The sequence below is a fragment of the Buteo buteo genome, chromosome 21 (genome assembly GCF_964188355.1).
Source record: "Buteo buteo chromosome 21, bButBut1.hap1.1, whole genome shotgun sequence".
Lineage (NCBI taxonomy): Eukaryota > Metazoa > Chordata > Aves > Accipitriformes > Accipitridae > Buteo > Buteo buteo.
In genome coordinates this window covers 13,708,487-13,735,732 of record NC_134191.1, presented here as the reverse complement: position 1 = coordinate 13,735,732, position 27,246 = coordinate 13,708,487, and the positions used below count along the sequence as shown (strand labels likewise).

The following is a 27,246-nucleotide window of genomic DNA, read 5'->3' as shown; positions in this document are numbered from 1 at the left end:
GTTTCTGATGATGTTTTTCATCAGGAAAATGATAGTCGTATAGAAGCAATTAATTGGAGGAAAAGTTTATGGTAATAAATGTCAAGAATGTTTCAAGGATGGTTTGGATGGAATACATTTTTTTCTTTAAAGCCTCCCAGTAAAAACAAAAACCTTGCCCTATTTTGAACCTTGCCAAAGAGAAACAACTTCAAAACTTCGATTTTCTTTTTTTTGGGGGTGTGTGTGTAATGTTTAAGTGCTTTTTTTGTCCCCCTCAGCCTGTGCTCCTTAAACAAAAGCATGTGTTTTCCTGGCGTGGCTCCCCAGAGGCAGCTCTGCCGGAGTGGAGGGCAGGGGCTGCGGAGGTGACGGCCTCGCAAGTCCAGGCAAGTCTTGGTTTTTGGCAGGAGCCGGAGTCCTCCCTTTTTCGGGGGGGAGGGTGGACGGGGGTGGACTGTGGTCAGTTCACTTCTCCTGCCTGCACCGCCCGTTTCTCCTCTCTGCCATCCGCGGATGGCGATGCCCGCAGCCAAAAGGAGGAGCAAGCTATAGGCATGCGCGGAGCACTTTGATATCCTGGGGCAGAAGGTGATAAAGGAAAAAATTAATGCTTCAGAGTCATGTTAGTGCCTTGGCTGCCACTCCCTGTGCAGCCATCGCCTGCAGCTCGTGGGCTGTTGGTAACCCTGCTGTCCCTCTTGCTCCCTAGAGCAATGAGGGCTTGGGGAGGTTGGCATGAAAAAAATGACGTTTTACGCGGGGAAGTGATTTCCTAGGGGGGGTGTCTGTCTCCGTGCGTGGTCTGAAACATCCCTGGGATGCTGCGGCCGCGTGAATCTGCTGGGAGCTGCGCTCAGCCCAGCGCGGCCGAGCCCTGCCGCGCGCTGCCTTCCAGCCGCAACCGTACCTTTGGCCCCAGCTGCGGGGCTGAGCGCTGGTGTGTTTTTCATAAAGGCTCTTAATCACATACAGGATGTTTCTGTTTGTTCAAGCAATGAAATCACACAAACAACCCACCCCCAGTTTGGCTTTCGCAGAGCATCAGCTGCTCGACCCAAGTCCTCGGCAGAGCCGGAGCAATCCTCCCCTCTCCTCCTCCGGCTCTCGACCCGGCAGAGCGGCGAGAGCGCGCCTTTCATGTTGCGGACATGCCCTGGAAAGCCGCCCGGCATTGGGGACGGGATTAGATTAGGGCTGGGAGCCGGGGCTGACTCATCGCTGGGGCTCGCGCTTGGCCGAGGTGGCGGCGGCAGCATCTCGCGGGAGCTGGCGGCGAGGCTGGGAGACCTTGAGCCGGGACCAGCCCCACGTTTTGGGGGCTGGGTTGCAGGCAGGCTCCGTGCGAGCGGCGATGCCGGCTCAGACCCTCTCCTAAGAAGAGGGTGGTTGGTTTTTGGGTGGGTCGGAGGTGGGTTGCAGGCGCCGTCTCGTTCCTGGGTGCTGGGGTTGTGTGTTTTTGCGTTACCCCAAGCAGCCAGCCCCGGATGGGGACGTTGCAGACCTGCCGCTGCGTCGTCGTCTTTTGCTTTGGGCTTCGTCCTTCGGGGTGTTAAGCGGAAGGAGAGCAGGAATGTGTCAGGATGGATCGAAATAAAAAAAAAACCAAAACCCTGACTTTTTTCACCCCTGTTGTGCTCATCGGTCCCATTGCTGCCGTTTCCATGGCAAAGCAGCGGGCCCGTAACCCAGCCCGCCCCGTGCTCCTCGCCGTTTGGAGGAGCAAAAATCCTCGGAGATGATGAGAATAATTTAACAAGCCATTAACGAGAGTGGGGGAAAACACCGGAGGAGCTGGAGCAGGGTCGGGGCGGGGGTGCAGGGAGGCAGGGCTGGTTTTTGGCAGGGAGCAGGTCACGTTGGCAGCCTGCTCGCCTCGCCTTAGATGTGTTATGAAGTTTTGGAGGTTGCTTGAAAAGTGTCTGGGGAGCGGTGGCGAGCCAAACGGGCCCTGGGCCAGCTCGCAGCTAAACATGTTGTTGTGTAAAATTGCAGTCAATTAATTTAAGACCTGCCAATTTCAACTGCAAAGCGCTAGGAGGTTCTGTCAAGTTTTCAATGGGATAAAAAGGGGGAAGGGGGGATTAGTTTTCAGCACTTGGAAGGGCAAATAGTGATCCTCTGCCCGATCCTGCAAAGCACCTCCTCCTCTCTCTGCTGCTTTTGGTTGCAGTAAGCTTGCCGCCACTGATGTTAGAAGTCCTTCTGGTGTGTGCCATTGGGGCTGAGACGGCTGAAGGATGGCAGCCAGAGCCCAGCGAGGTGCTGATGGCCGTTTTGGGGCCTGGGGAGGCACTGGCTGTGGGGGGATCACCCAGTCCCCTTTGGCTTTGCACTACTCCACCTCCATAGTCCCATGCCGGCATCCCGAGGTGGTCTTCCCCAAACTTACCCGATCCTGCAAGACTGACCTGATCCTTGGCATGTTGGGCAGCACGCTGGCTGTCTGAAATAGAGGAGGAGCTGGAAAATGCTCAGGGCAAGCCCAAGAGGTGCCCCACGTGCCGTGCGTGCAGCCCCAGAGGTGAGAGTGATCATTCATGATGGGGCATATAGGCTGGTACCTACCACGTGAGAAGACAATCTGCCCCGGAGAGCTGATGGCCATGTGTGCATGGTGCCTGAACCCCAAAAAGGCTCATCCCCCCCGCCTTCTGTGGTGGCAGCGGCATGGTGCTGCGCTGTGCAGAGCCCCTCTTTCTGGATGTGCCCCGCTGCCGGCTACTCCCCGTTCCCCTCTCGTGCTGCAGGAGCGTGGCATCTCTGGTAAGGGGACCCTGGCTGGAAACTCCGGCTGGTGTTTCGCTGCGTTTGCAGCAACCTTCATCAGAAACGTGTTTCCAGGGTTCTGGAGAGCGTGTGTTTGTACGTGCATCTGCGAGCTGGGTTTTCTTGTTTTTTGGGTTTTTTTTCTTGTTATTTTTTTCTTGTTTTACAGCTTAATGAAACTTCTGAGAAAGCGCAGCTCTGCTTGTGAGTAAGAGTCGTGAGACTGGTGGGGCAAGCCGGCTTCGGCTGTTTCCCTTGGGCTGCTTGCAGCCAGTGGTGGGGCTCAGCTCCTTTTTGGGGCTGCTTCTGCTGGGGACCTGTGCATCTCTGGCTGTGCCTCAGCTCTCCCTTGTCCTTATCCCAGCTTGCTTTTCCATCTCCGAAAACACCATAGCTTAGATTGACGCACGCGTGTGCATGTGTGTGTCTGTCCTTTCCATGGTTTCATCCCAGGGCTTTTGCTGTAGCCTCTGCCATCACGGCTCTGTGTCCCCAGGACACCCTCTTCAACCGCTGTTGCTTTCGAATTTGCCACCGAAGGGTGCAAAACCGCCTATCCCAGACTTCTGGGGCTCTGAACCAGTTGTGCGCCCCACCACGTCCCAGTGTTTGTGCTTTTCTGTGCAAGGGCTTTGCCCTGGCTTCAGTGCTTGCGTGTGATAGAGCTACTGTATGTCCCCAGGGGGCTGCAGACTGGCTGCTCCTATTGCTGGGAGGAGAAAGGATTTGGAGGTAGGCACCTCGAGAGCCAGGCACCACCGTCTGCGGACTTCCCAGAATATATTTAGGGTAATTTTCTTCTGCTTTGCTGGGAGCTTGTTAATATTTCACTGGGGCAGCCTGCAAAGTGCATGCTTCAAAGGAAGGCAGCTTTCAGCAGCTTTGGGTTTAACTTTTGGTTTCCCCAGCTTTTGCTATAACTCGTTCTGTGGTTTTAAAAATAGGTAAAAAAAACACCCGGCAGGTGGGAAAGCCTGGGCAAAGCCCACTAGGCCTGCCATCGCCTGCATGCCACTGCCTTGCTGAGCCAGCTTGCGGCTCTGGTGTCTGCTCAGCTCTGCTCTTCCTGCTTTGGCATTTGCGGGGAAAAAAATATAAATTCAGTTTAGTTAAGGGAGAAGGACTATCTGGATGCCTTGTGAGCCTGTTTGGGTTTGAAATGGCTGGGAAGGATCCAGTGCAGCCCCGCTGTGTCCTACTGACACCAGTCCAGCGCTTAGGAAGGCGAGATGCTTTCTGGGGATGACTTTTCAGGGGTTTTGGGGAATTACTTCTGCTTGATCCTGGGCTCCACAAATCGGAGCAGGATTGGCCCTCCAGGAACAATAACAGAAGAATTACTGCATTGCATGGGCGTCTTTATGTGTTTTTTAAACCGTGACTCCTAATTATAAATAATGGCTGCGATATGAGATATGATTATGATGGATGGTGATTCTGTATTCCGTGTGCATTAGCGGCTTTAACCTTGCTGGGGTAATTATGTCTCATTTCAAATTCTGATACTATTTATTTGAGGTAGGGGACTGGGAATTTAATTTCTACTGCTTTGTCTTTTAGTGTTATTATTATTTGAAAAGGATACCTTTGCAAAATTGTTTTTTAATCATTCCCTCCAGTTGGCAGCACCAGTTCATTAATATTTTCGGGGCCCGTGTGGGGTTGTTTTGGAGATGTTTGTAAAGGTAGATGTTTTGGGGGTATGTGAAGCTGAGGGCCGATGTACAGGAGAAGAGCTTCTCCTTCGAGACACCTGTGTGCATCCTGCTGGCTTCGGTCTTCCCAAAGCAGCTCTCTTTGGCCTTTTGCACTAGTTGCTGCTCTTGACCTTCGTGTCTCTGCCAGCCTGGGCTCCTTCCTTGGCGAGGTCTCCCAAGGGTCCAGGCAGGAGCAGGCAGGGCTGAGCCATTGTCCTGCCCGCCCCTCTCACCGTCTTTGACGGCACGTTTAATTAAAAACCACATCAACCCGAAGATTGCGCACGTGGTCCTTAATCAGTTTGAAGTCTCTGTGAGAATAAAGTAATTATACTACTCGTTTGGTTACAGTAATTAAAACTTTAATTAACATCATTTCCCACCCCTTGGCCTCCCTGTACAGATATTCAGGCACACAATGGGTGCCTGACAGGGTTGCATCTTGGGATAAAGCTGTTTATCCAGGGGCTGTCTGCCTGTCCCCATCTCCGCTCTCTCCAGCATCAGCCCAGCAAGGTCCGTCCGTGCTTGGTGCTTGCCTGTCTCTTGCCGGGTGCCAACCTGCATCCCCAGCTGGGAGCAGCTCCTTGGCCACGGTGCTGGCAAGTCATGGCAGGGGGCAGCTCCGCTTGAGGTCCCCTGGCAGTGGTGGGAATGGTGGGGAGGGTGGTAGGTGTTCCTCAAAGATCTTCTGAGAACTTGGTTTTGAATGCGGTGTGTGCTCTGGTCTGGTCTTAGCAAGAGCTGGGCTTTCAGAGAGCAGCCCCACATCCCCAGGAGTATTTTATTAAGTTAGCTGGTTAGAAGTTAGCTGAGGTTATAACGATTTGTGGCTGAGTGCTGTCGCGCCTGGAAAGCTCAGGGCGGGATCCAGCCCCCCTGCACCCTGGTTTACCTCCTGGGTGAGCCCTGTGGTCACCGATGGGCTCTGCGTTAGCCAACGGGACCTGCCGTTCCCTGACAGCCTGAAGAAGGGATTGCTGCCTGGAGAAGCAGGGCAGGGAGTTGTGCATCGGTGCCAGAGGAAATCCATACCGTGTAAAACCTGAGCTCTTAAATATCTCGAGCAGCATCCTTAGGGAAAGCAATCTCTATATTGAAATCTTCTCAATCTCTCCTTCGAAATTGCTCCTATCTGCAGACTGAAGAGCCTAATTTTCATCCTGTTTTTGAACAGAGAGCCCACTGCAGAGAAGTGGTTTTCATTGCTCCAAGTTCTGCATGGTGGGAAGCCATGGCCCCATAGCTTTCCCCTGGCCTTACGGAGCCGCGGAGAAGGGTGTAGTGTAGCCAAGGATGTGGCTCTTGGGGTTGGAGATGCTGTAGGAGCGCCAGAGGTTTAGGGTGTGGGAACGAAGCCTTAAAATGCAAACAAAGGTGAGAGCAGGGAATTTAGCAAACAAGTCAAGAGCTCAAGGTGGAGTGAGCAAGAGGGTCTGAGTGTATTTGAAGCAAAATATTTGCAGGCACTCTCTGGTACACTCAGCCCGAAGCCAGGCTTAGCTGGCTGTTATCACTGGGAACACCAGGCATGGAACAGCGGAAGATTTTGTCTCTAATCTTGGAGGTGCTTATGTATGGAGCAGGGACTGTTTCGGGAGGAAAGGCAGAGCCTGGAGTTTGATCGTGGTGTGTCAATAGCGGAGATGTTGATCTAAAAAGAAAAAAAAAAAAGCGTGGCTCTAACTTTCTGCCTCCTCCTGATGCCATGGGTTACGTTCCCATGAAGTACATCATGTGATGCATGATTTTGTCACTGAATTTGTAAGAGATTCTGCATGTCCAGTCCTGCTGCCTGTGCTGGGTGTTAATATTTAATGTTGTTGCTGTGCCCTGCGATATTTAGACCGCGATCATTTATTGCTTATCAGCTTCTCCTGGGCAGTCTGGTGTGATTTGTCCATGGAGATAAAACACCAGGACAGCCCAGAGCTGCAGTAACAAGAGGCCTGATCGGTAGGAAGGGATCAAAGCCGGAGTTAAAGGGGTGAAGCTGAATCCCCCCGTGCAGTCAGTGTTGTCCTTCTCCCTGGGTGGAGGTGAACGGGCAGCGGATTTAGTTCCTATAATATCCCCCTTGCTGCAGTGTATTGTTGCAGCAAATGGCTTTCGGCTTGCACACCGTGGAAATAACGGCTGGTACATTTATGTGACTGGAGCTGAATGAATGGAGAGCTGCTGAGATGGGGTTGCAGAAGGCTTTAAATTCTGATGGATGGATAAATCCAGATGCAAGCCATGGTGCCCTGCACAGACAGCCCCACCGAAATGGGGGCTCGGCTGGTGCTGAGTCTGCCTGTGAGGCTGCTGGGGTGGGAGGGGACCTGACCGCGGGGGGTACCCTGAAGCAGATCCCCCCTTTGGAGTCTGTCCCTCTGCAGCCTCCCCTGCATGGGCTTCTCCTGCTGCTGGTTCCTCTGCTTGCCAGACCGATGGCCCCTGCCTTGTCCTCAGGCAGCTCTTCTCTTGCGGCTGCGTCGTTCTAGGGACCAGGAAGGAAACAGCTATTTTCCTGGAGCTGAGGGGGGAGGAAGGATCCAGCTGATCTCCAGCTATGTTGCAGCCCCGGGAGCCTGTCCTTCCTCCCCACCGCATCCCTGGCAAAGCCTCGCTGCCTCCCCCCTGCCTTTTGGGATCCCCTGACGGAGACCTGGAAAGGGGAGCATCCCCATTGCTGCTGGCAGGCAGCGGGGGAGTGAGCCCTTGGCTGTAGGCATGTCCCAAGCTGCCAGAAGGGTGAGGGTGGTGGGACAAGCCCTCAGTATTCCTGCTGGGATTATCTTGGTCTGGTTGCATGGTCAGAAGGGCGGCAAGGCTCGGGAAGGGGGGGCTTGTGCTGCCCTGTTGAGCCAAGCATTGTTAGGAGGAAAATAAGTGGTGCTTTGGATTTGCAGGAGGAATAGCAACTTCTAAGCCGTGGAGAGGCTGGGGATGGCTGCTCTGGGTCTGTTCTGCTTGCCAGCCAGGGCGATGGGCTGTGCATCGCAGGAGACTGGTAGCCAATGGTCCAAGCTGGTCCCCATGGAACAGAAGGATGCGGTCTCCTTGGAGGAGCCGGTGCCTTGGCAGTGAAGGGATGGCTTTTGTTTGGAAAGCTGAGTATTAAGTCCCTCAGGCAAGAGCTTTCTTCCCAGGGACTTCTCTGGGACATTTAGGTATTAGCTCGCCCCAGGCTGGTCACATGCAGTCCAAGTCCCGTGGGAGCTGGGGGGGTGACACATTGCCATGGCTTCAGTATGCCTGGGGCCTGCTGGGACGCTTGGGATGCCTATGGTAACTATTAAATGGAGGAAAAAAAAAAATTCCTGTATTTCTGTGACACGCTCTGCCCTTCACTCCAGTCACCCAGGGCTTTTTCTACACAGAAGGGAAAAGTGGGACACAGTGAGAAGCTTCCCATCCCATTTTGCTGTGTGCTTTTTCTGCCCTTACCTTCCCTTTTGCAGGGCTAAAATTCCTTCGCCATCCATTATTGGGCTCTCCTACCTGTGCAGCTCCCTCCTCTCTTCTTGTCGCTTGAGAAACAGCAGGACCCGCTTACCTGCCTGCGTTCCCCTCCCTCGAGAGGGACGTGTCTGCGGTGAGGTGCAGTGCTGGGGTTTCGCTGTGCATTTACGCTGGAGAGGGCACAGCTGGGTGCAGGCACCATGCCGCTGGAGGGGTAGTTTTGGGATGCTCTATCGCTCCCTCCCTGGGGAACTGATGCTCCAGCGGCTGCTGTGCTGCCCCCGGGGGTGCCCTGGAGCTCCAGTTGGTTCTCTTCAGCCGTGAAGCGTCTTCGAGGTAAAGCCCTTGCATTGCATCCAGAGCGTGTGGGGTCAGTGGCTGCACGCACGCTCCGTGCACAGGTTATTTTGCCTCACCGTTGCTTGGCTGAGGGTCAGCAAACACCAAGGACTGCCATCCTGCTGGTCCACAGCATTACATGGAGGGGTCCCTGGGGTCCCCTGTCCTCTGCCCGCCCTTCCCCATGCTGCTCGGCAGCTGCCAGTGCCTCTCGCCCGGTCCCTGGCAGCCCCCAGGGCAGAGGCTGCCCATCGATTCGCTTGTCGGGGGCCCCCCCTGTGACCGCCTCAGCCCTGAGCGATGCTGATTGGGAAATAATTGCAATAATAATAGAGATATTTTGCTCCTGAGTGACTAGACGATACGAACTGGGCGCTGAGCCAGGAGAGTTTTGAAGGGCAAAGCTGCTAAATCAATGGCTCGAGACTGCTGGAGCAGCTTGGGGGGGACGGGGACGGGACCTGGGGCTTTGCTGGGGAGGGGAGCAGGGCAAGTGCCTCTACCTGTCCCATGCCGTGTGGCTCCCAACTGGGGTGGTGCTTGTAATTCCCTTCCCTTATTCATTGTCTCTGTCAGTCCCTCCTGCACTGGGGTTTGACTTTGGTGAAGGTGCTGCTCCTGTGCGGTGCGCTGACACTCGCTTCGTCTTTCCAGCAGTCAGGTTTTGGTGCAGAAAGATTGTAGAGATTTTTCTGACAGTGTTTTAATTCTGTCAAAATTGCTGGAATGGTGTGTTGGGCTGTACTTCCCTGTCCTGTTCATGGAGCAATGTGGGCAGACCTGGTCAGGGGAGGTTTTGGGAAGGTTTGCAGATGGTGGGTGTGGGGTCAAGTCAGTGCTGTGCCGTGCCATGCCGTGCTGTGCCACGTGGGCTGGTGCTGGCCATGCCATGCCATGCCGTGCCATGCCGTGCTGTGCCACGTGGGCTGGTGCTGGTCTGGCCGGCTCTGCTGAGCCTGCTTGGTGTGGGGGAATGCTGCTCGTGTGGGTGGCTGAACAAGAGGAAAAGAAGGAAATGAGTTTGAGTGAAAGAAGGCGGCGGTTGAGGAGTTTTGGGGAAGGTGGTGCTGTGTTTCGGCGTCCTGCTGGGCAGGATCACCCCCCTGCCTCCCCCTCTCCCCCATCTCCTATGCCAAACCCCAGTGCCTTCACCCAGTTCCCACCCCACCTCCCTGGAGAGGTGCGGCGAGCGTGTCTGTCCTCAGACCGCATGGCCAAGCTCGGGATACCGCCTGGGGATGTCACACCTGCAATAATGTGCGCTTCGAAACCAGTTATATGAACCGGTGTCATATCTGTCAGTGTTGGCGAGTCAATGGCATTTGTTGCTGTTATGAGCATTGGTTTAGATTAAGTATCTCCTTGTTTTTTGCTTTATTATACTGATATAATTGAAGTCCCTATATTCTCCAGCTCGGGGTGATGTCAGGCCCAGGACAAAAGTCTTGCTTGTATTCATCTTTATCAAGCGAATAGGTTTCGCTGAGTGGAGGTAGGCAGCTCAGCTCACCCCTTTCCCTTGGTGGGTTAGTGACGAGGCAGCAGCATCCCAGCCCTGTGTGAGGGGCTGGCAAAACCTCCTCCCCACGGAGGGGGGTCGGGAGGACAGCAGACACCTCTGCAGGGCCCTGGCGTGCTGGGTTCGAGCAGCCGGCAGCTGCCTGCCCGTCTGGGAGGAGGCATGTGTCTGATCCGCTGCCGGCTGGTGCATTCCTGCACGGGCAGCTGGCGGGGCCGGCGGGGAGGGTGGCCGGCCAGGGGAGCGGAGGTAGCCGGGGTGCTGGCAGCCAGCCCGGCACACATAGCTGGGATGTTTCTGCAGGGCCATCCTGTCCCCGGTCCTGGGTGCGAGCCCTTGGGAGATGCCTCCCCAAAGCTCTGCCTGTGCCCCAGCTGCCCGTACCCTTCCGGCTGGGTGCGCGGCTCCTGGCCGGCGGCACAGAGCAGCTGTACGGTGAGCCCTGGTAAAGCATGGCTCGGGGTCTCCTGGTGGCAATTTTCCTGATGCCTGAGCAAAACCGAAGGCGAATCCTCATCGCCCGGGATGCCGACGTTTGGTAACCTGCCGTACAGTGGGAGGGAGCAGGACCCACCGCCTTCTCCTGGCCGCCTCCCCGCTCTTGTGCCCCGGCACGCCGATGCCCCCCTCTCCCGCAGTACCCAGCCCCCCGTCCCCACCGGCTGTGCCCCCCGGGACAGACGATGCCGTGGCCCTGCAGCTGCTACAGGCCCCGCATTTCTCTGGGCAGCCCCTGCACCTTCCTGGGTGGGGGGGGGAGGAAAGAGGGATGCGTGTCCCCCTGGAGCAGCTGATCCGAGAACCTCATTTTAAACCCCTCACCCTCCTTTGGAAACCGGAGAGGGGCATGCGGGCAGCAGCTGCTGGCGCTGCTGGACCCCAGGGGATGGCTGGTGGGGGGAGGCATGTGGAGGGGCAGCCGATGTCCCTGTCCCCACAACGCCTGCTGCCTGGGGGTGAGCCCAGGCTACGTGCCAGGAGGGGCCATGCAGGCTGGCACCCCAGGGAGGTCGCTGTCCCCAGCCAGCCCCCCTGGCTGGACACAGGGTACTCCCTTTCTGGCTGTAGGCTTGTCTGCGCAGTGTTGTGTGACACCTCCAGGCAGCTGCCACCTCCACCCCGGGGTGGCCGGGCTGCACGGGTCCTCTGTTGCCTCCAGGAGGTGGCATCATGGTTTGGGGGGCGGTCAGCTCTGCCGAGACCTGCTCCTCTCCTGGTTTTATTTGCTCTGTCCTCTGCCCTTTGGGTGGACGGTGCTAAAATCAAAGCAGAATGCTGGGGGTGTTAGCATGGCCCCCCGCTCCCGCAGAGCCGGGATGCGCACCCACTGGTTTGGGTACAGGAGCCCGGGGCTTCGGTGGTGCCCGAGATGTGGGCACCAGTGGCATGGGGAGGGGAAGGTTTTGGTCCCGGGGCTGGGTTCTGCCCTCTGCGTGTGTCAAAGCTTCTTCCTCCTCCCAGCTTAGTGATGTGCTGCAATGCTGCTCACCAGCAAGAGTATGGGGCAGGAGGGGACCAGGACACAGGCAAAGGTGGGACAGGGACCTCGATCCAGCATCCTCTCCTCGCAGCCCCGTCTTGTCCCCCCCTCCTCAGTCTCTTTCCCCAGTGGACATTGCTGGGGCTGGGGGACTCTCCGCTTCCCCCAGCGAGCGTTGAGAGGGAAGCGGGGAGGCTTTGAAATGCACTCCTGTAAATAAGCCTTTCTTTCGTGTTGCCCGTCAGTGCTGCGCGAGCCCCGTGGAACTGGAAAGGGTCCCCGTGAAAAGGCTGCGGAGTGTGTTTCAGGCAGATAAGTCCCTGCCTTTGAAGTGTGGCAGGCGGGCAAAAGCACCCTCCTCTTGTAGCTGCTGCCAGCCACTGTGAATTAATCACAGCCCTGTACAGATAAGAGTACAAAGCCTGGCTGAGCACTTCTCCTGCCCGGAGGAGGGGTCTGCGGGGGACCGCTTGGGACCCAGGATGGGGGCTTGAGAGCCTGGAGGGGGTGAGGTGGAGGGCTGGGGAGGGAGAGGGACTAGCTGTGGGGTGGTGAAGAGTCCTTTCTTCCCGGTGGTGGGCTTGGGGGGTGTCCCCTGCGGTGAGACTGGGTTCCTTGGGGACCCTCCACGCATGCCCCCAAGCACACGGTTTTGGTCCCGCGGGGAGGCGGTGGCACACCCCAGCACCCCTCGGACCCCAGCCAGGCTCCTGCCGGCGTGTGTTAAATCCAAAAGCAGCCTTGGCATGTCTGCAGCTGCCTTCCCTCTCCGGCTGTGCTTCCTCCCTCTCCGCCTGGCGTCCCTGGCCCAGGCTGAGCTGTAAAGCCGCGTCCTCCGCCGCCGTCCTCCTCCGGACCCGCTGCCAGCGCTGGGTGGCTGCCAGGTCACGGCTGCTGCCCTTCGTTCCTGTCATTGCCCGTCTTTCCAAAAGGCGGCCCCGGGGAGATGCTCTCCTCTCTGCCTCGTGCCCATTGCTGGTGGCTGTAAGGACGTCGCGAGGTTTTTCCCCTTGGCGTTTTGGCGAGCGAGAGTCGGGCAGCGGTTATGGCAGTGGGGAGGTGCCGCCTCACCCGGACGAGCCTGGAGGGTGTCTTGCCAAGGGGAGCAAGCGTGCTGCGATGGAAGAAGGAGCCGTCTCTCCTCCTCCTTCTCTCCTTCTCTCCTTCTCTCTCCTGATGTGTTGTCTCTGCCCTCCTGGTGCTTTCGCTTCCCCTTGCCTTTCATATGGGTTTTAGGTCCCAGCCTTGTCTTGTAGAGCTCCTCAGGGCAGTGGCTTTTCACTAGCACTGGCTGTGGTGGGGCCCAGGCCCTGCAGAAGCTTCTGGATGCTCCAGCGTCATGGTTTGTGAAGGAGAGCCGAGGTTTGGAGGGAGCATCGGGCTCGAGGCAGCAGCAGGACCGGCTGGTGCTGCTGTCTGGCTGTGACCCCGCACCACCGCACGCTTCTTAGCCAGGCGATGTGCTCTCCTCCTCCAAAACCTCTATGGGATGGCAACTCCCTTCTCCAGCCAAGACAAGGCCACCCCCGAGGAACTCTCTCTGGGCCTCCCGGGGGAGGATTTTGCCTTTGCCCAGCCGGGGCGTGCTGTGCACCATCGCTCGTTCCACCCAGGTGCCCGGGGGTTGAAGCGTCGCCCGCCGTCCTTTCCCTCATCGTTCCTTTGCCGGGGTTCTCCATGGCTGGCCTAGGAGGTGAGGGACCTCTTGGTGAGGTGAGATGCTTTTGCATCTCCTGGCCTTCTGCTGCCTCCACTAGCCCGCTCGGCTTCTGGGGGACCAGGTCTTAAACCCTCCCCTCTCCAGAGTGAAGCCGTGCTGGGTGCTGGCCCCATGGGGTGGGCTCCTCGCTTGGGTGGGGGGGGGAGCGCGCGTGGGTTTCTGGCACAGCAGCCTCTGGGCTCGCTTTGAGGTGATTCACCCCAGCGGGGAGCTTGTAATTTCTTGCCTCTGGTCTCCTCCGTTTACTTAACGAGGCAGCAGCCCCAAAAGCTGCCCCTCGCTCCTGCGTCTCTGCCTTGGCAGGGTCCCAGGGTCCGGCCACCCCCCGGGGCTCCTGCCAGCCCCTCGCAGGAGGCAGCGCTGCCGAGCCGCTGCCTGCAGCCAGCCCGAGGCAGGCAAGAGTGAGGGCAGGAATCCTGAGCGAGAAATTAGTGTGAGTAATTATTAGTATTGGGTAATTATATCAGCGTCAGGATGAGGAGAAAGGTTAATAGGTTTATTTATTTATTTATTTTTGGTAAATGTCTTTTCCCCCGGGTGGGAAGGCAGGCAGGGTAGGCAGGAAGGAGCGTGTTTCCGAGGGGGTTGCTCTGATTAAACCGCATCCTTTCCTCCTTCCCCTGCTCCCAGCTACCCCGCGGGTGTGGGGAGAGGGGGGGAAGTGGTCCCTCTTAGCGTCTCTAAGAGATGGGAAGCACCTTGCGCATCCCGTGTGCTTCTCCGCCGTGTTGTGGTCCAAAGAGCCTGTCCCCTTCCCGCCAGCCAGGATGGGTAGGTTCCCGTTGGGCTAATCCAGCTAGAAGGGCCCTGATGCCGGGTTCCCATCTCTGCCCCTATGGCAGCGGGCGCTGTGGGCAGTCGGGTCCTCCTGGCATGGGATGATGTTGGAGTCTACCTGCTGGTGATCTCCTTGTGGTCGGGAAGAGTGGCAGGATGGGTTCACCTACTACGAGCTAATCAGTGCCCCACCTTTTGGTCAACCAGAAGACCACTTGATTGGCAGCTCTTCCAAATTTTATTTTCCTGAATCCCAGACCCGCCTATAGAGCATCCTTAGCGGGAGGAGGGGTGCCAGAGAAAAGGGTTCCCAGATGCATGCCTGGGGTGGCCCTGTGCCCCCTCACCAGAGCACCCTGACACGTGGCAGGCTGGGCTCCAGCCATGTTTGACTACTGAGAATATTTTTAGGTTCTTCCTGGAGCCTCAAATTAACTGGAAGTGCTTCACGTCTGTTGTTTTTTTTAATACATCTCTTTCTCTTTCCCAGCACTGTGCAGTGCAATAATGTAATGGGGAAATTACCCCGCTAGTTAAAAATTACTGCCAGCGCGACATCCAGCCATAGATCTATTTTAGAACCAGGGTAAAACTATATCGATTCTTCTGTGCCGCAACTGCGGCCCATAAAAGGGTTGGAAAGGTGCGTTTGTCACATTGCCGTAGTGAGGGGGAAGACGGTGCCTTGCTGGGGAGGGGCGATGCTCCCCTTTACCCTCCTCCGGAGAGCTGGCTTGGACAGGACTTTGTAGGGGAGAAGCTGAGAGCTGGGGGGGAGCGACCTGCAAGGGGATGCGGGGAGGCAGGGTGGGGCTCTGGGGGTGATGCTGGGTACCACTGGGCAGGGGGTACCGCAGGGCAGGGGCTGCCATGTGGCCCTGTACCACAGGTGTCTGGGGCTTGACCTCCTCTGATGTTTGGAGTAGGAGCAAATGTGGTCCTGGACCTGGGCAGAAAGACCCCCCCGAAAAGGGCAGGCAGAGGCTTTAGGACGAGCTTTCAGCATCTCTGGGTTCCCCAGCACACAGTGGTACCCAGGGTGGGGGTGATGGGGAGCACAGCCTGTGTAGGGGTCTGGCAGAGGATGCTGAGAAGGCAGGTAAGTACCAGGACCAGTTTGGGTTATGGCAAAGGCTCTTCAGTCCTGTGGCAAGACATATGGGGGGGTTTTGGCTGTGTCGTGGGCTCCTAGGAGTTAGCCTGGCCCTGCATGCCCAGTTGCCATGTACCCCTGGGGAGAGGGCAGCCCCTTTGCTCACTGCTGTGCAGGACTCACGCTCTCTGGTTGCTCAGGGGTCTCTTTCTTAATTAAATACATTTGTTTTGTAAAACTGCCTAAAAATAATCCAGGGCTGGTGCATGCAGGAGGCTGGCAGTGAATCAAAGGCGCCGCTCTAATTAAACGGGCCCCAGTTTGTTTGTGAGCCGCATACATTTCCATGCTAATCAGCTGCACACCGGGATCCTGCTTTCCCGGTCCGTATCTTCCTGATTGGGAACTATGCAAATGCCAGTGGCGATTTATTGCAGAAGGGTGACGAGGTGGCCGGGATGCTGGGGCAGCTGCTGTGGGGGGCACAAGGGGTCGGGCATGGCTGTGCTGGGCCATAGGAGTGGGTGTGATGATCAGGGCAGGGCTGTGGGATGCATTTTGTGGGGTGCTTCAAAGCAGTGGATTTGGCCCCGTGCAGTGGGGGGGGATCCTGAGTCCTGTGGCTGGGGGTGCTGGACTGGCTCCTTGCATGTGCTGGCAGCAGTGTGGAGCCGATCCTGGGCACCGTTTGCTCCGTCTTGCTGGGCACGCTGCTTCTCCACCTGCTGCTGGGTTTTTTGCAGAATGTGTTGCTGGTGTGACCCCCATCCCATCCCATCCCATCCCATCCCATGGGAGCAGACCAGACCCACTGAGCCATTTCTCCACCACCCTCCCTTGAGGCTGCCCTGTGCTGGGGGACTGCCCGAGTCTGGGGGTATCGCAAGTGATAGCATTAGCAGGAAGCATCTCTTGCTCATGGAGGTGACAATCAGGTTATGGCAAGTAGCACAGCTGAGTTTAGCCCCTGCTTGGTGGGTGCCTCCAGCCCCGTGGTGCCTCCTGATGTGGTTATTGCTGGTACAGCCAGAAACCAGTGTACTTAGGAAGAGCTTTAACGTAATAGCGAGCTGTAAGGGGATTAAAGCCTTTGCCACGTTCCTGCTCAGGGAACAAAGGCGCTTTCTGAACCTCTGTTGACCCCCAGCTTCCTTGAGACCCTCTTGACTTCCCTGGTCACGAGCCCAAGCATTTCCTCTGATGGATGGGGAGATGCCAGCCCTGTCTGCGTGAGCTGCTGCAGCATCCCGCCCGGCCGGGGCTTGCTGCTGTGCGGCGTGGAAGCCGCTTTCAGTACCGCTGCGGCAAGATGGGGTTTGATGCTTTGCTGCAAGCTGGGGGCTCGTCTGTGCCGTGCTGCGAGTTGGAGGGGCTTTGGGGCTGAGTAGCAGTGGGGGAAGCAGGGCAGCACGTCGAGGGGTGCAGCATGAGAACCACGGATGTGGTTTCCCTCCCTGGAGAGAGGTGAACACCATCAGCATTAACATGGTGCAAATGCACCAGACAAATGCAAAAAAGGGAAGAAAACGTTGCAGTTTGGCCTTCTGGAAAGGGCCGGGATGTTTGCAGGGCGGCTGCTACTTTGATGTGCTGCAGTGGCTGTGGCGTGGCCACGCCGGTATGGAACGGAGGGGCGGCATCCCTAACGCGGCACGTTCCTCATCCCACTCCGTGGGTGGGGGCTGAGGTGCACGTGGGACCTTGCTCACCCCTCCTTGCTCTCCCTGCAGATCCTGGTGGACTTGCCGGCCGACAGGAAGCACCAAGCGCTGCAGTACGAGAACGTCGTGGCCCATGAGGGCAGCTCCATCCTGCGAGACCTGGTGCTGAGTCCTGACCGCCAGCACATCTACGCCATGACCGAGAAACAGGTAAGGGGAGGGGACGGCAGCCCCTCTGCTCTCCTGACTCCGCAGCTCACATTGCTGCCCCAGCCTGTGGTCCCATGTGCTGGGAAACCTTTCGGGTGTCTCCCCGGTGGGGTCTGGCCCTTGCTTCCTGGGGTCAGGGCTGCCTGGGGACTCCTGTCCCAGGGCAGGGAGGCAGCTCCTCCCTTCTCCTCTCTGCAAAAACGCTGCCCCGAGGCACTGACTCTGTGGCCCTGCTGCTCGTCTCCTCGCTGGGGCCGTGCCCGGGGCATTAACTGTTAGCAGCAGCTGCTTGAAATCCCCATGGTCCCTGGGGACCAAGGGCTTCCTGACCCTTCCTTGCTGCCAGGGGCTGGCCATCAACCTCCTCCCTGTTCTGGCCATCTCCTCCTGAGCAGGGCTTTTGCAGGTTAGCAGAAGGTCCTTGCTCCAAATGGGTTTTTCTCCTCTGGGGTGGCTGCTTTTGCATCTCGGGGCGGAGGGGACATGGGGCTGGTGTGTCCCCAGACCCTGGCATGTACCCCTTGGTCCCTGCCTCTGCTCACGCTGAGCCAACCGGAGGCACAGACCTGATCTGCATCCAGTGCTGCTGTCCTGGCAGTGCGATTGGGGCTCACGATTGGAAGTTTTGGTTGGCTTTGTGAGTGTCTGCATGATCCCCGACCTGTGCGTGAGCTTGTTGGTGCAAGTTCATCCATCCACGGCCTTCACTGGAGCAGGTGAAGCAGGTTCACGCCATGGTGGTGGCGCTTTTTGGATCCCTGTCAGTGGGGACGGAAGCCATGCCCAGTGGGGTGACACGGGGTGGCCGTGCTGGGACGTGGTGTGCCTGTGTCCTGCAGCATCTCCGCTCCTCTGCCCAGCAGAGGTGTCTGTGAGCGGGACCGCAGCGGAGCTCGGAGCATAACAGGTCTCCTGGCTGCCAGCCCGGGGGCTTGGGAGGGGGAAGGATGCTGGAGTAGGGCCGTGCGTTTGTCTAGACAGCCCCATGGGGACAGCAGAGCCCTTTCCCTCCTCCTCCTAGTGCCTGTCTCTGGTTTCTGCTCCCCTGCAGGAAATCTGCAGCTTTCCAGGCGAGGCAGAAACTGCATTTGTGCTCGTCCATGCAGCTGTCCTGGGCCGTGTTTTTGTCCCTGGCTGTGTTTCTGTCCCAGCCCTGGCTCAGCTAAGCCTCTGCTCTGTGGGGGAGATGTTGGAGATGTGGATGCCGGGGGGGCGGTTATGCTGACCTGGACTGGGGATCTCCCCCAGGGACCACCACGGTTGCTGGGAGGTGGCACATGCCTGTGCGGGCTCTGCCTGGGGGGTCCTGCTGCCGACCCCCTCACCACCGCTTGCCTGAAGCAATGTCAGGGACAAACAAATGGGAACGCTACAGGTATCCTCATCGGTATGCAAACCGAAGGGTACTGTTTGGCCAGCCTTATCCCAGCCCTGTAGGCATCACGCTGAGCCCATGCCCTGCTGGGCTGGGAGGAGGGAGAGCACCCCAGGTTTAGCCTTTGATAGAGAAGTTTGCAAATTTTAATTAACGAGCGAGTCCTGCCCTATGGGAGCAGCGGGGAAACTGAGGCACGAGCGTGGCAGGTGCAGGCAGCTGCTCGGTGCTGCCGGCTCCTCGCAGCAGGCAGCTCCCTGCACCCCCTCCCTGTCCCCCCTCTTCTCCTCCCCTCTCCTTAATAAAACCCACTCTCTTCCCTACTACAGCTTGGTGTTATCAGAGTGCTGGTGGAAAGTAATTAAATGAACAGTTGTAACAGAGCTCGGAGGGCTAGGAGAATGAGGGGATTTTAATCAAATCTGGAGGAGCAATTAATAAAGGACTGGTAACCCTTCCAGAGCAGGGCTGCAGCAGCTGTGGGGTGCCTGGCCGGTGCGGGGCTGAGCCGGCACAGCCTGCTCCCGCAACTCCGCAAAGATGTAATGGTGGAAGGAGCTTGTTTGGGGTAAAAGCCTTCCTGGGGTGGAAATGTTGCCTGCAAATGTGCTTCCCGGGAGAGGAGTGGGTGATGGTGGGGGCTCAGCCTGCTCCCTGCTGCTGCCTCCTCTCTAATGGGTGGGAGCCATGGGCCAGGGTGAGTCCCATCTCTGGTGGGGTCTAGGCATGGACACAGCGGAGAAACACACGGCCCGTCCCCCTTCACTCCCTGCCTGTTCCCCACAGGTGACTCGGGTGCCGGTGGAGAGCTGCGAGCAGTATGAGAGCTGTGAGCTGTGCCTGGGCTCCCGGGACCCCCACTGCGGCTGGTGTGTCCTCCACAACATGTAAGTTCTGCAGGCTCGGCCCCAGAGCCGCGCCAGCAAACCGTGGTTTGCAAACCGTGTCCGTCCCCACCGCTGGTCTCCTTAGGGATAGATCTCCTGGACTTCAGTTCTGAACCGCGGAGGGGATGGAGTGGTGCAAGGGGTCTGTCATCCCTTCCCACGGTACCTGGGCAGTGCTCACGACCACCCATGTGCGGCGCAGCCACCAGCAGGGCCCCTTTAATCCTGCCCGTGGGCTCCAGGGTTCAGCATCCTTGTGCCAATAAGAAAAGCTGAACATAAAAGACCCCAGAAGTCCCCAGTGCTGGCACCAGGGGAAAGCAGAGCTCCCATATGGGCCTCAAGCATCCGAGGTCCCTAGCTGGGCATCACCTCCATGCCAAAGGGTCTGTTTGCCATGGCGTCAGCCCAGAGCCACGCAGGACCCTGGGGGATTCTCCTCCTCACCGTGGTGGTTTCATCCCCCTCCAGATGCTCGCGCAAGGACCGGTGTGAGAGGGCGGACGAGCCCCAGCGCTTCGCCTCCGACCTGCGGCAGTGCGTCCAGCTCACCGTCCAGCCGAAGAACATCTCGGTCACCATGTCGGAGGTCCCGGTAAGGCACCTCTGCTGCCCGCTGACCCCCGGCAGCCACCTCCTGACCCTCTGGAGGCAACGGCTGTGAATGTGGCAATTAAAAATAAGTAATGAGTATATGACAAAGAGGGAGAAAGGGGAAGAGAGATCCGAGACAAATAAAACATAGCAAAGTGCAGGGCATTGACGAGGGCTGGCCTATTGATGGAGATAATAAACCAGTTGATGATTATTCAGAACAGACATAACCGAGCAATAAATACTTCTCCATAATACAAACACCAACATCAGAGATGCCATTCATAGGCCAGCGATCTATCTAGCTCAATAGCCTGTCTCTGACCCTGGCCTGCAGTAGATATTTTGGGATGAGACTTCAATGCACAACTTGCTGCTCTCTCTGTGCAGACAGAAAGGATGATGGACTTCCCCGAAGTATTTTCCAGGCCATTAGCACTGTGAAGAGAGAAACAGCATATACTAGCAATAAAGTTTTGAAAACTGCCATGTCTGGATATCTGGCACTCAGGAGTCCTAAAAGAATTGGCCAAGGAGTTCCATGGCCTGCGGATATTTGTAATGATATGACTTTGTGATAAAGAAATGAATGTTAAGAAAAGCCCCGGAAACAGGAAAGGTGCTTGTTTTTTTGCCCAGATGCAGAAAGGACCAAATGGTCAGAGGCTTCTTAGTTTGACGTCAGGTTTAGAAAAGCTGAAGGAAAAAAACTGGTGCAGGATTCAACTGATAAAGATTTAAGGATGGGAATATAATTAATGCCAGTCAACGTGGTTTTATGTCAAACAAAACACATTTTGTTTTTTGATGAAATTATGACTTGAATTAGAAGAGGGACTGCGGGGATGTGATGTCTTTAGGCTTCTACAAGGCATTTGACTTGGTACAACACAACGTTCTGATGAAAAATTAGCATTATACAATATTGATAAAGCACATGTTAAGTGGATTAAGAACTGGCTCTGTGACAGATCTCAAAAAGTCCTTGTCAGACGGGAATTGTCACCGGATGGAAACAGTTTGGAAAGTGCTTCTGCAGGGGCTAACGTTCATTGGTAACGTGGAGATAAATGCGAGATGGCTGCAGATGGGACCCGCTGGGACTGAGGGGGTGGCACAGGGTGAGATTTCCTTCAGAGCAGTTGGGTTTGAGTGGTGCTGGTCTAGCAGGGAAATTGGGGTTTGATATTGCCAAGTCTAAAGTTAGACATAGAGGGAGAAGATGGGCATTCGCCCAGCGTCCTCGAAAGTGGTGCTGGGGTTGAGCCCTCGCTGTGGGGCTCTTGATGCTCCTTGGGTGAAGCCAGGAGCTGGGCGGCGTTTTCACCTCTTGGGTGGTTATCTCCCTGACCGATGGCAGGATGCTGTGCAGAGATCTGGTGTCGTTGACTTGGGGATGCTGCGCTCGGGCTGGAGTCCAGCTTTTAAAGGGAGAGGCCGAAAACCTCCCATAAACATCATGTAAATGAGTTGAAGGCTGGAGAAAATGCCTTGCAGTGAGAGACTTCCAGAGCTCAATCTGCTTAGCTTATCAAAAAGAAGATTAAGAGGTGACTTGATTACAGAGTATAAGTGCCTTTACAAGGAGCAAATATCAGGGACTAAAGGGCTTTTTAATCTATCAAGGAAAGGCATAACAAGAACTAATGGCTGGAAGCTGTGAAAAATTCAAATTAGAAATAAGGCAAGCGTTTTGTAAAGTGAGAAGTGCTGACCCTGGGAATGACTTTGCGAAGGAATAGGTGGATTCCTCCCCTCCTCAGCTCTGCCGGAGCGGATGCCTTTCCGCGAAACACTCTAGCCCCAACGCTGTGCTTTGTCTCTGTAGAGAGGTGAGGTGTAATGGCTTATGGTATGGTGAGGGCAGAGGATGGGAGGCTCTGAGTCATTCTGTCTTTTAACCCGTTTTAATCTGCGCTCCTTGCTTGAGCAGGGAGGTCCATGGATGGAGCTCACTTGCAAAAGCCTGGAGCAGGTCTCCTCACCACGTGTGGGTGGCAGAGGAGGGATTGCACCCCTGGTCTTTTCTGCTGGCTGGACTTACACATAGCCAACACAGAGGAGGCTTTTTTGCTAGTTTTCTGTGTTGATGCTCTCGCCTCTCTTCTCCAGCTGGTCCTGCAGGCCTGGAACGTCCCAGACCTCTCGGCAGGAGTCAACTGCTCCTTTGAAGACTTCACCGAGTCCGAGAGCCGCATTGAAGATGGGAAGATTTACTGCAGCTCTCCCTCTGCCAAGGACGTCATCCCCATCACCAGGGGCCGAGGTGAGCTTGTGCCCCGGGCGGGAAGAAACCCTGAGACAAACCTTGTCCCACTTGCTGCCCTACAGGCAGATCCAGAGGAGGAGAGTCCTCCTGTGACAGCACTCACTGGCCCCTGAGCAGGACCCGAGCTGGGTTCTTGGGGTGTAGAAGGACGTTGCTGCTCACGGGCGACTGGTCCTTGGTCTCCTCCAAGCCATGAGCACAGCTACTTACTGACACTGTAGCTGTCTGTGCACCAGTCCTGGGCACCCTACCCTCGTTCCCACCTATGGACCATTCCTGGGCAGATATCCTGTAGGTGGCCGTGGGCTCTAGGACATTCTGCTGACCCCAGAGCTGTTAAGCTCCCCTTCGGTACCACCAGTACAACCCAAGGCACCTGCCTCCATGCCGGCAGGTTTCAGTTAACCGAAGGGGCTCAGAGCTGTACTTGGGCTCTGCTGGCCTGTTTGGTGGCTGAGTGGGGGTGGGTGAACACTCTTTTTATTGCCAAATTTGGGGGATTTTGTTAATTAACTGGGCTGAGTGGTCGTGCCAAGCTCCCTCCAGCCCATCACAAGCCTTGGGCTGAATGCTGGGCTGTGCACCATGTCCTTTCTGATGCCTTTTTCTGCCTGGGTCTCTCCCAGGGGACAAGCGAGTGGTGAAGCTCTACCTGAAATCGAAGGAGACGGGGAAGAAGTTTGCCTCTGTGGATTTTGTTTTCTACAACTGCAGCGTCCATCAGTCGTAAGTGGCCTGCGCTTTGCGAGAGTGCTCTGGGAACAGATTGGTGGGATAATGTGAGACTGGGAGAGAGATCTCAGCTTTGTGGGTGCGGATCTTGCAAGAGGAAAGGGCAGTCGAGTATAGTGGTGTTTGCAGTGAAAAACCTCCTTTTGCCCTTGTAAACTGGGACAGTGACCAGAGTACCCGCGGTTGGTTTGGGTGTGTGGTAATGTGTAGCATCAGGGCAGAACCTCACTTAAAAACAGGGCTTTAGGTTTGGCAAAGCTTTGGAAGAAACAGCGAGTTTACTGCATTGCAGACTGTAGCAATCCATGTGACCGAAAATGCCAAGCATCTTGTTATTCCTGGAAACAGTTAATAGGAGTGACTTGGCGATGCAAAAGGAGAAGCCTGTGTTTTCCTGCGACTGTACCTGCTTCCCAGGCTTGCTGGAGAGTGAGCTGGAAAGTTACAGCAACATGAGATGGAACATGCTGCATGTCCTGGGGCGTTTACCCAAGAATTTCCTAACTGGAAGTAATTGTGAATTTGCTTTCTTGTCAGGCTGCCGTGAAATCTACTCCACATACGGGTTTTTAGGCAGTTTGATATATGCATGTGATAAAATAGAGGAGGTGTGGATTATTGATGAGCTGTCTAAGCAGGGTGCCTAAAGCCCCTAACAGCGAGCTCCTGATGAGGAGCTGCGGAGCGTGTGCTTGAGCGGCGGGGAGATGGCTCTGCTGTGGGAACGTCTCGGAGGAGATGCTGGGGTGTGTTTGGGCAAAGAATTTGGAGCTCAAGAATGCAAGCGATTTCAGTACCCTGCCAGAAACCTCCCATGGATGGTGGCCTCCGGCTGATCAGTAATTATAGATAAGCAAATGCAGAGTGATCTCTTTTGGATGGCTTTTTGCAAAGTGTCTAGCCTGGCTTGGGAGGCTCTGCTGCAGGTTGCTCCTCCAAAGCCTGTTCGGGTTTTCCACGTTGATCAGGAAAAAGCAGGTGAAATGCGGGTGCCCTGGCTGGGTACCTGCAGTGAGCTCCGAGGGGGATGCGTCAGAGGGGAACCCCTGCAAACCTTGTGCATCACAGGGATTTCTGCCCTGCCCACGCCACACAGGGAGCAGTTCTCAGCTCCTGGGAGTGCTGTGCCAGCGAGGGAGGAGAAAGTTTGCAAACTTGACTTTCTCCCTCACCTTGACTCTGAGATGAGCTTTGTCTCCCTTCACGTCGTGTGGTTTCAATAACGTTAGCTCAGCTTTGGCTCGGGCTGGCTGCATGTCATTATTTTGCAAATCAAAAAGCAGATGTGACTTTTATTTTTCTAAATGAAAGAAAGAAGACTTTTAAGTACAAATGGCATCAGATTCGGTCCAATCGGGGCTCCAGCATTTTGGTCCAGCAGGAAGAGGTGGTGAGGGAATTGGCATTTTATTTTATGTGCCTGACACAGGAGGGGAAAAAAAACCACCATCCCCTCCTTCCCCCCCAAACAAACCTACAATAAAGAGCCCTGACTGATTTATTACTGCGTTGATGTTTAATTTTGGATGCATTATTTAAAAAGGCTAATTATGGATGCATTAATATTTATGGGCTTCGGTTGGAGCTGATAGAAAAGTCCATGTTCTAGGCTGGTGAACATTATTATTATTTTCTTTACGTCAAGAATTTTAGGGTTTGGAGGCAGTTTTAACTGTGTGACCTGCAGTTGAGTCATAGCCAAAGAGCATGACAATACCTAGGATGATGCAATACTTTTAAATACCATTTGCAGACGGGCGTCTTTAATGGATCTCTTCAGAGTTAATAGCCTTTCAGATCCAGGTTTCATATTTTGTGGAGGAAAATCTATACGTCAGCCTGATAAATTCTGTATTAGGAACAATATGCTTTTCCACGAGGCTAATGTTTTTCCTGTGGAGATCTCTGATCGCTGTGCATTATGTTTTCTTTTTATATTTGGGCAGCTTTGCTTAGGTTGGAAGCCAGAGGCCTGTGTGTCGAATCATTTCTCAGCTGAGGACGAAACATTTAGGCGAGATTTTTCAGATGGTTGTGGAGAGATGGGATGACACCTCTTTACTGGTGTCAGCTGGGTAGCTCCAGGAAGGCCAATGCAGCTCCACCATGGACGCGGGGGAAAGTCTGACCCTTCTTATTTTCAGTAGACATCTGGAAAGGCATCAGCAAAATGCACCACTAAAGCCCTTTTGCAGGCTGTGGGGCTGGTCCTACTGCTGTGCGAGCATCCTGGCTCTCTTGTTTCTCACCATCCTGCAGAACTCTTCCTCCCCTGCATTTTCAAAGACTGCTGGAACCAGCTTGGTCGAGGGAGGGGTTGCAGAAAGGAAGATACGTCTAATCCCTTCTCCTACAGGGAAGGAGGGGCACAGGGGAGGTTGTGCTGCCTGTATGTTTGGCTTGTGATGGTCCAGGCTGGGGGGGGTGCCTTCCAGGTAGAGCCCCGTTGATGTCTCATCTGTTATTGCAGGGCTTTATAGTGTCACACGGTGTGAGGGCACTGTCCCCATCGCAGACCAGCATCGCTGGCTCCCAGGGTACTTCTCCATGCAGGGTCCCTGGGACCCCTGGTCTGGGACTTGCACCCTCTCTGGGGCTCCATTCCTTGCTCCAGCAGGGTCACCTGGCAAGCTTTTGGGGGTCCCAGCTCGGTGTACCGCACCCTGGCAGCCTCAGAGCTCCCGTGGGGCTCAGGCAGACCTTTCCAGGCAGTGGCATCTTTTGGGCATCTTGGTCTTGAAGGCTCGTTCATCAGGCAGGGGATGTTTCTGGCTGAGCTGCGAGAGATGCGTTGAACGAGGGAGTGGAAACCTGGAGGTTGATACAGAAAAATGGGTCCCTTGCAAAGGGGGATGTGGGTGGCTGAGGGTCGCTGCCAGCCCATGATGGGGAGCAGGGCTACCCATGCAGGCTCGCCTGCAGCTCCTGGGGACAAGCTCTGGTTCCTGGCGTGGAGGACGGGATGGAAAACCCCATGGCAGGGGCTGGGGTGGGTTCCCTTGGGGGTTTCCTGTGGGGCACCGATCAAGCACAGACATTTAAAGACCGCTCGCCGCCTTTGATCGTTTAATGAATCAGCCTGTGTCCAGCGCGTGCGCGGGCAGATGTTGAGGTCGTCTTTGTCAGCGTTAAACTCCCTCTTCAAAGCATTTGTGGGAAAATGAGTCCCCTTTCAAGATAAAGATGTAACACCAGGCTCCCTGCCTGCCTCTGGCAGAGTCCGCGCTTGCTGGTGAGATGGGCGAGTGGGGAATCCTCCTGGAAAGCCAGCGAGCAATTCCAGGAAATACCAAGATGTATTTCTTCCCACTATTTCCATGTTTGCTCTCTGGGTTTCTCCTTGGGAAACTGCTCTCTAAATGCTGTTGCGGTTTGGCTTTTTGGAGAGCATGGCTGCAGGGAGGGGGCTGGCAAGTGGAGGGGGACATGGAAGAAGACGAGAGCCTTCAGTGCTGCCTTTGATGCTATGGGTAGGTTTTGCAGCGCTGCTGGTTTCTCAAGCGCTGGCATGCCCAGCGCATCACCAGTCTCCCCACCAGCATGACCAGCCATTTTAATGTGGAAGCAAAAATCCAGGTGGTTGCACAGCGGAAGGGGGAAAATCACATGTCAGCGGGTCTGATGCCAAGAGGGGATCCGAACAGCCTGGAAACCTGTGCTGGTGCACGCCTGTGCTGTGTCTCCTATCTGGGAGGTGGTCATGATGCTACCAGCCTCATGGTTGTGTCTTGCTGCAGTGACAGTTGTGACACCCAGGTCCCATCAGCTGCAGGGTGCTGAATTTCTCCGAGGCTGGAACAAGTGGCAGATGTGCCAAGCGGCTCTAACTCCTCCTGGCCAGAGAGATGTGACTCTGCCGTGGCCCTGTCCCACAGGCTTTCCCTATAAGCCTCCATTAAGTAAACGGGATTTTAGTGCATGTCCCAGGGGCTGGGAGGAGCGGGGCTGTGTCGGGAGGGCAGGGCTGGGCTGCTCTGGTGGCCGAGGCACTCGTTGGTGCCCGTGGGATGATGCCAGCCCTCGTGCCGCTGGGCTCCTCGCTGCAGCCTTTCCAGCTGCCTGCACCTCCAGGCTGCCCGCGCTGCCGAGCTGCCTGCACACGCTGGGGCTGCTTCTCCGCTGGCCCAGTGCTGCTCGTTTCCAGATGCTTACAGATGCTTTCTTTTCAAAGGCATGGACAGATGGCTGCAAGCAGTTGAGTGAGTGTATCTGAGTTAGCACGGCTGAGCTGCGAGGCGGTAACAGATCCCGGTGTATTCCTGGGCTGGGGCAGGTGCAAAATCCTGTAGGATGGCCCCAGAGACTGCTTGGGATAACCTGGTTTATGTCACGTTTGTTGTGAATGAGGAGGGTTGGTACAGCCTGGTGTTGTGTTTCAGTGAGGGGAGGCAGCTGAATGTGTTTCAAGTGAATTACCTTAAAAACCAGAGCCTGATTCGGCATCCTCCAGCCAGCGTGATGGTGGATGCCCTAGACCACCCTGCATCAGGTCTGCGTGCCCAACCCCTACCCTGTGAGTAAGGCCCTTGGCAAAACCCAGCAGGGATGGAAAAGCGTTGGGCTGGCGTGAAAGGAATGGCAGAAACAGACTGAGATGGGCACGGATGGAGGGAGGCGAGAGCTGATCTCCCACCCCACGCCTTTCCCGGCTTTGGGTCTGGGCACCCCTCGGGACGGGCAGGGCTGCCTGTAGGTCCA

At 55.9% G+C, this 27,246-nt stretch overlaps 1 protein-coding gene across 6 annotated transcripts in view; it reads left to right on the top strand.

Annotated features, from left to right (window-relative positions):
- PLXNA1 (plexin A1) overlaps window positions 1-27,246 on the top strand; it is a 121,137-nt gene that overhangs the window by 36,506 nt on the left and 57,385 nt on the right. For all 6 annotated transcript variants that reach the window (XM_075053145.1, XM_075053143.1, XM_075053144.1 and 3 more), the window contains exons 4-8: window positions 16,551-16,691; window positions 18,853-18,953; window positions 19,425-19,548; window positions 21,660-21,813; window positions 22,443-22,542. In XM_075053145.1, coding sequence (XP_074909246.1) covers window positions 16,551-16,691; window positions 18,853-18,953; window positions 19,425-19,548; window positions 21,660-21,813; window positions 22,443-22,542 — 620 coding nt within the window. The remainder of the gene's footprint in view (window positions 1-16,550; window positions 16,692-18,852; window positions 18,954-19,424; window positions 19,549-21,659; window positions 21,814-22,442; window positions 22,543-27,246) is intronic.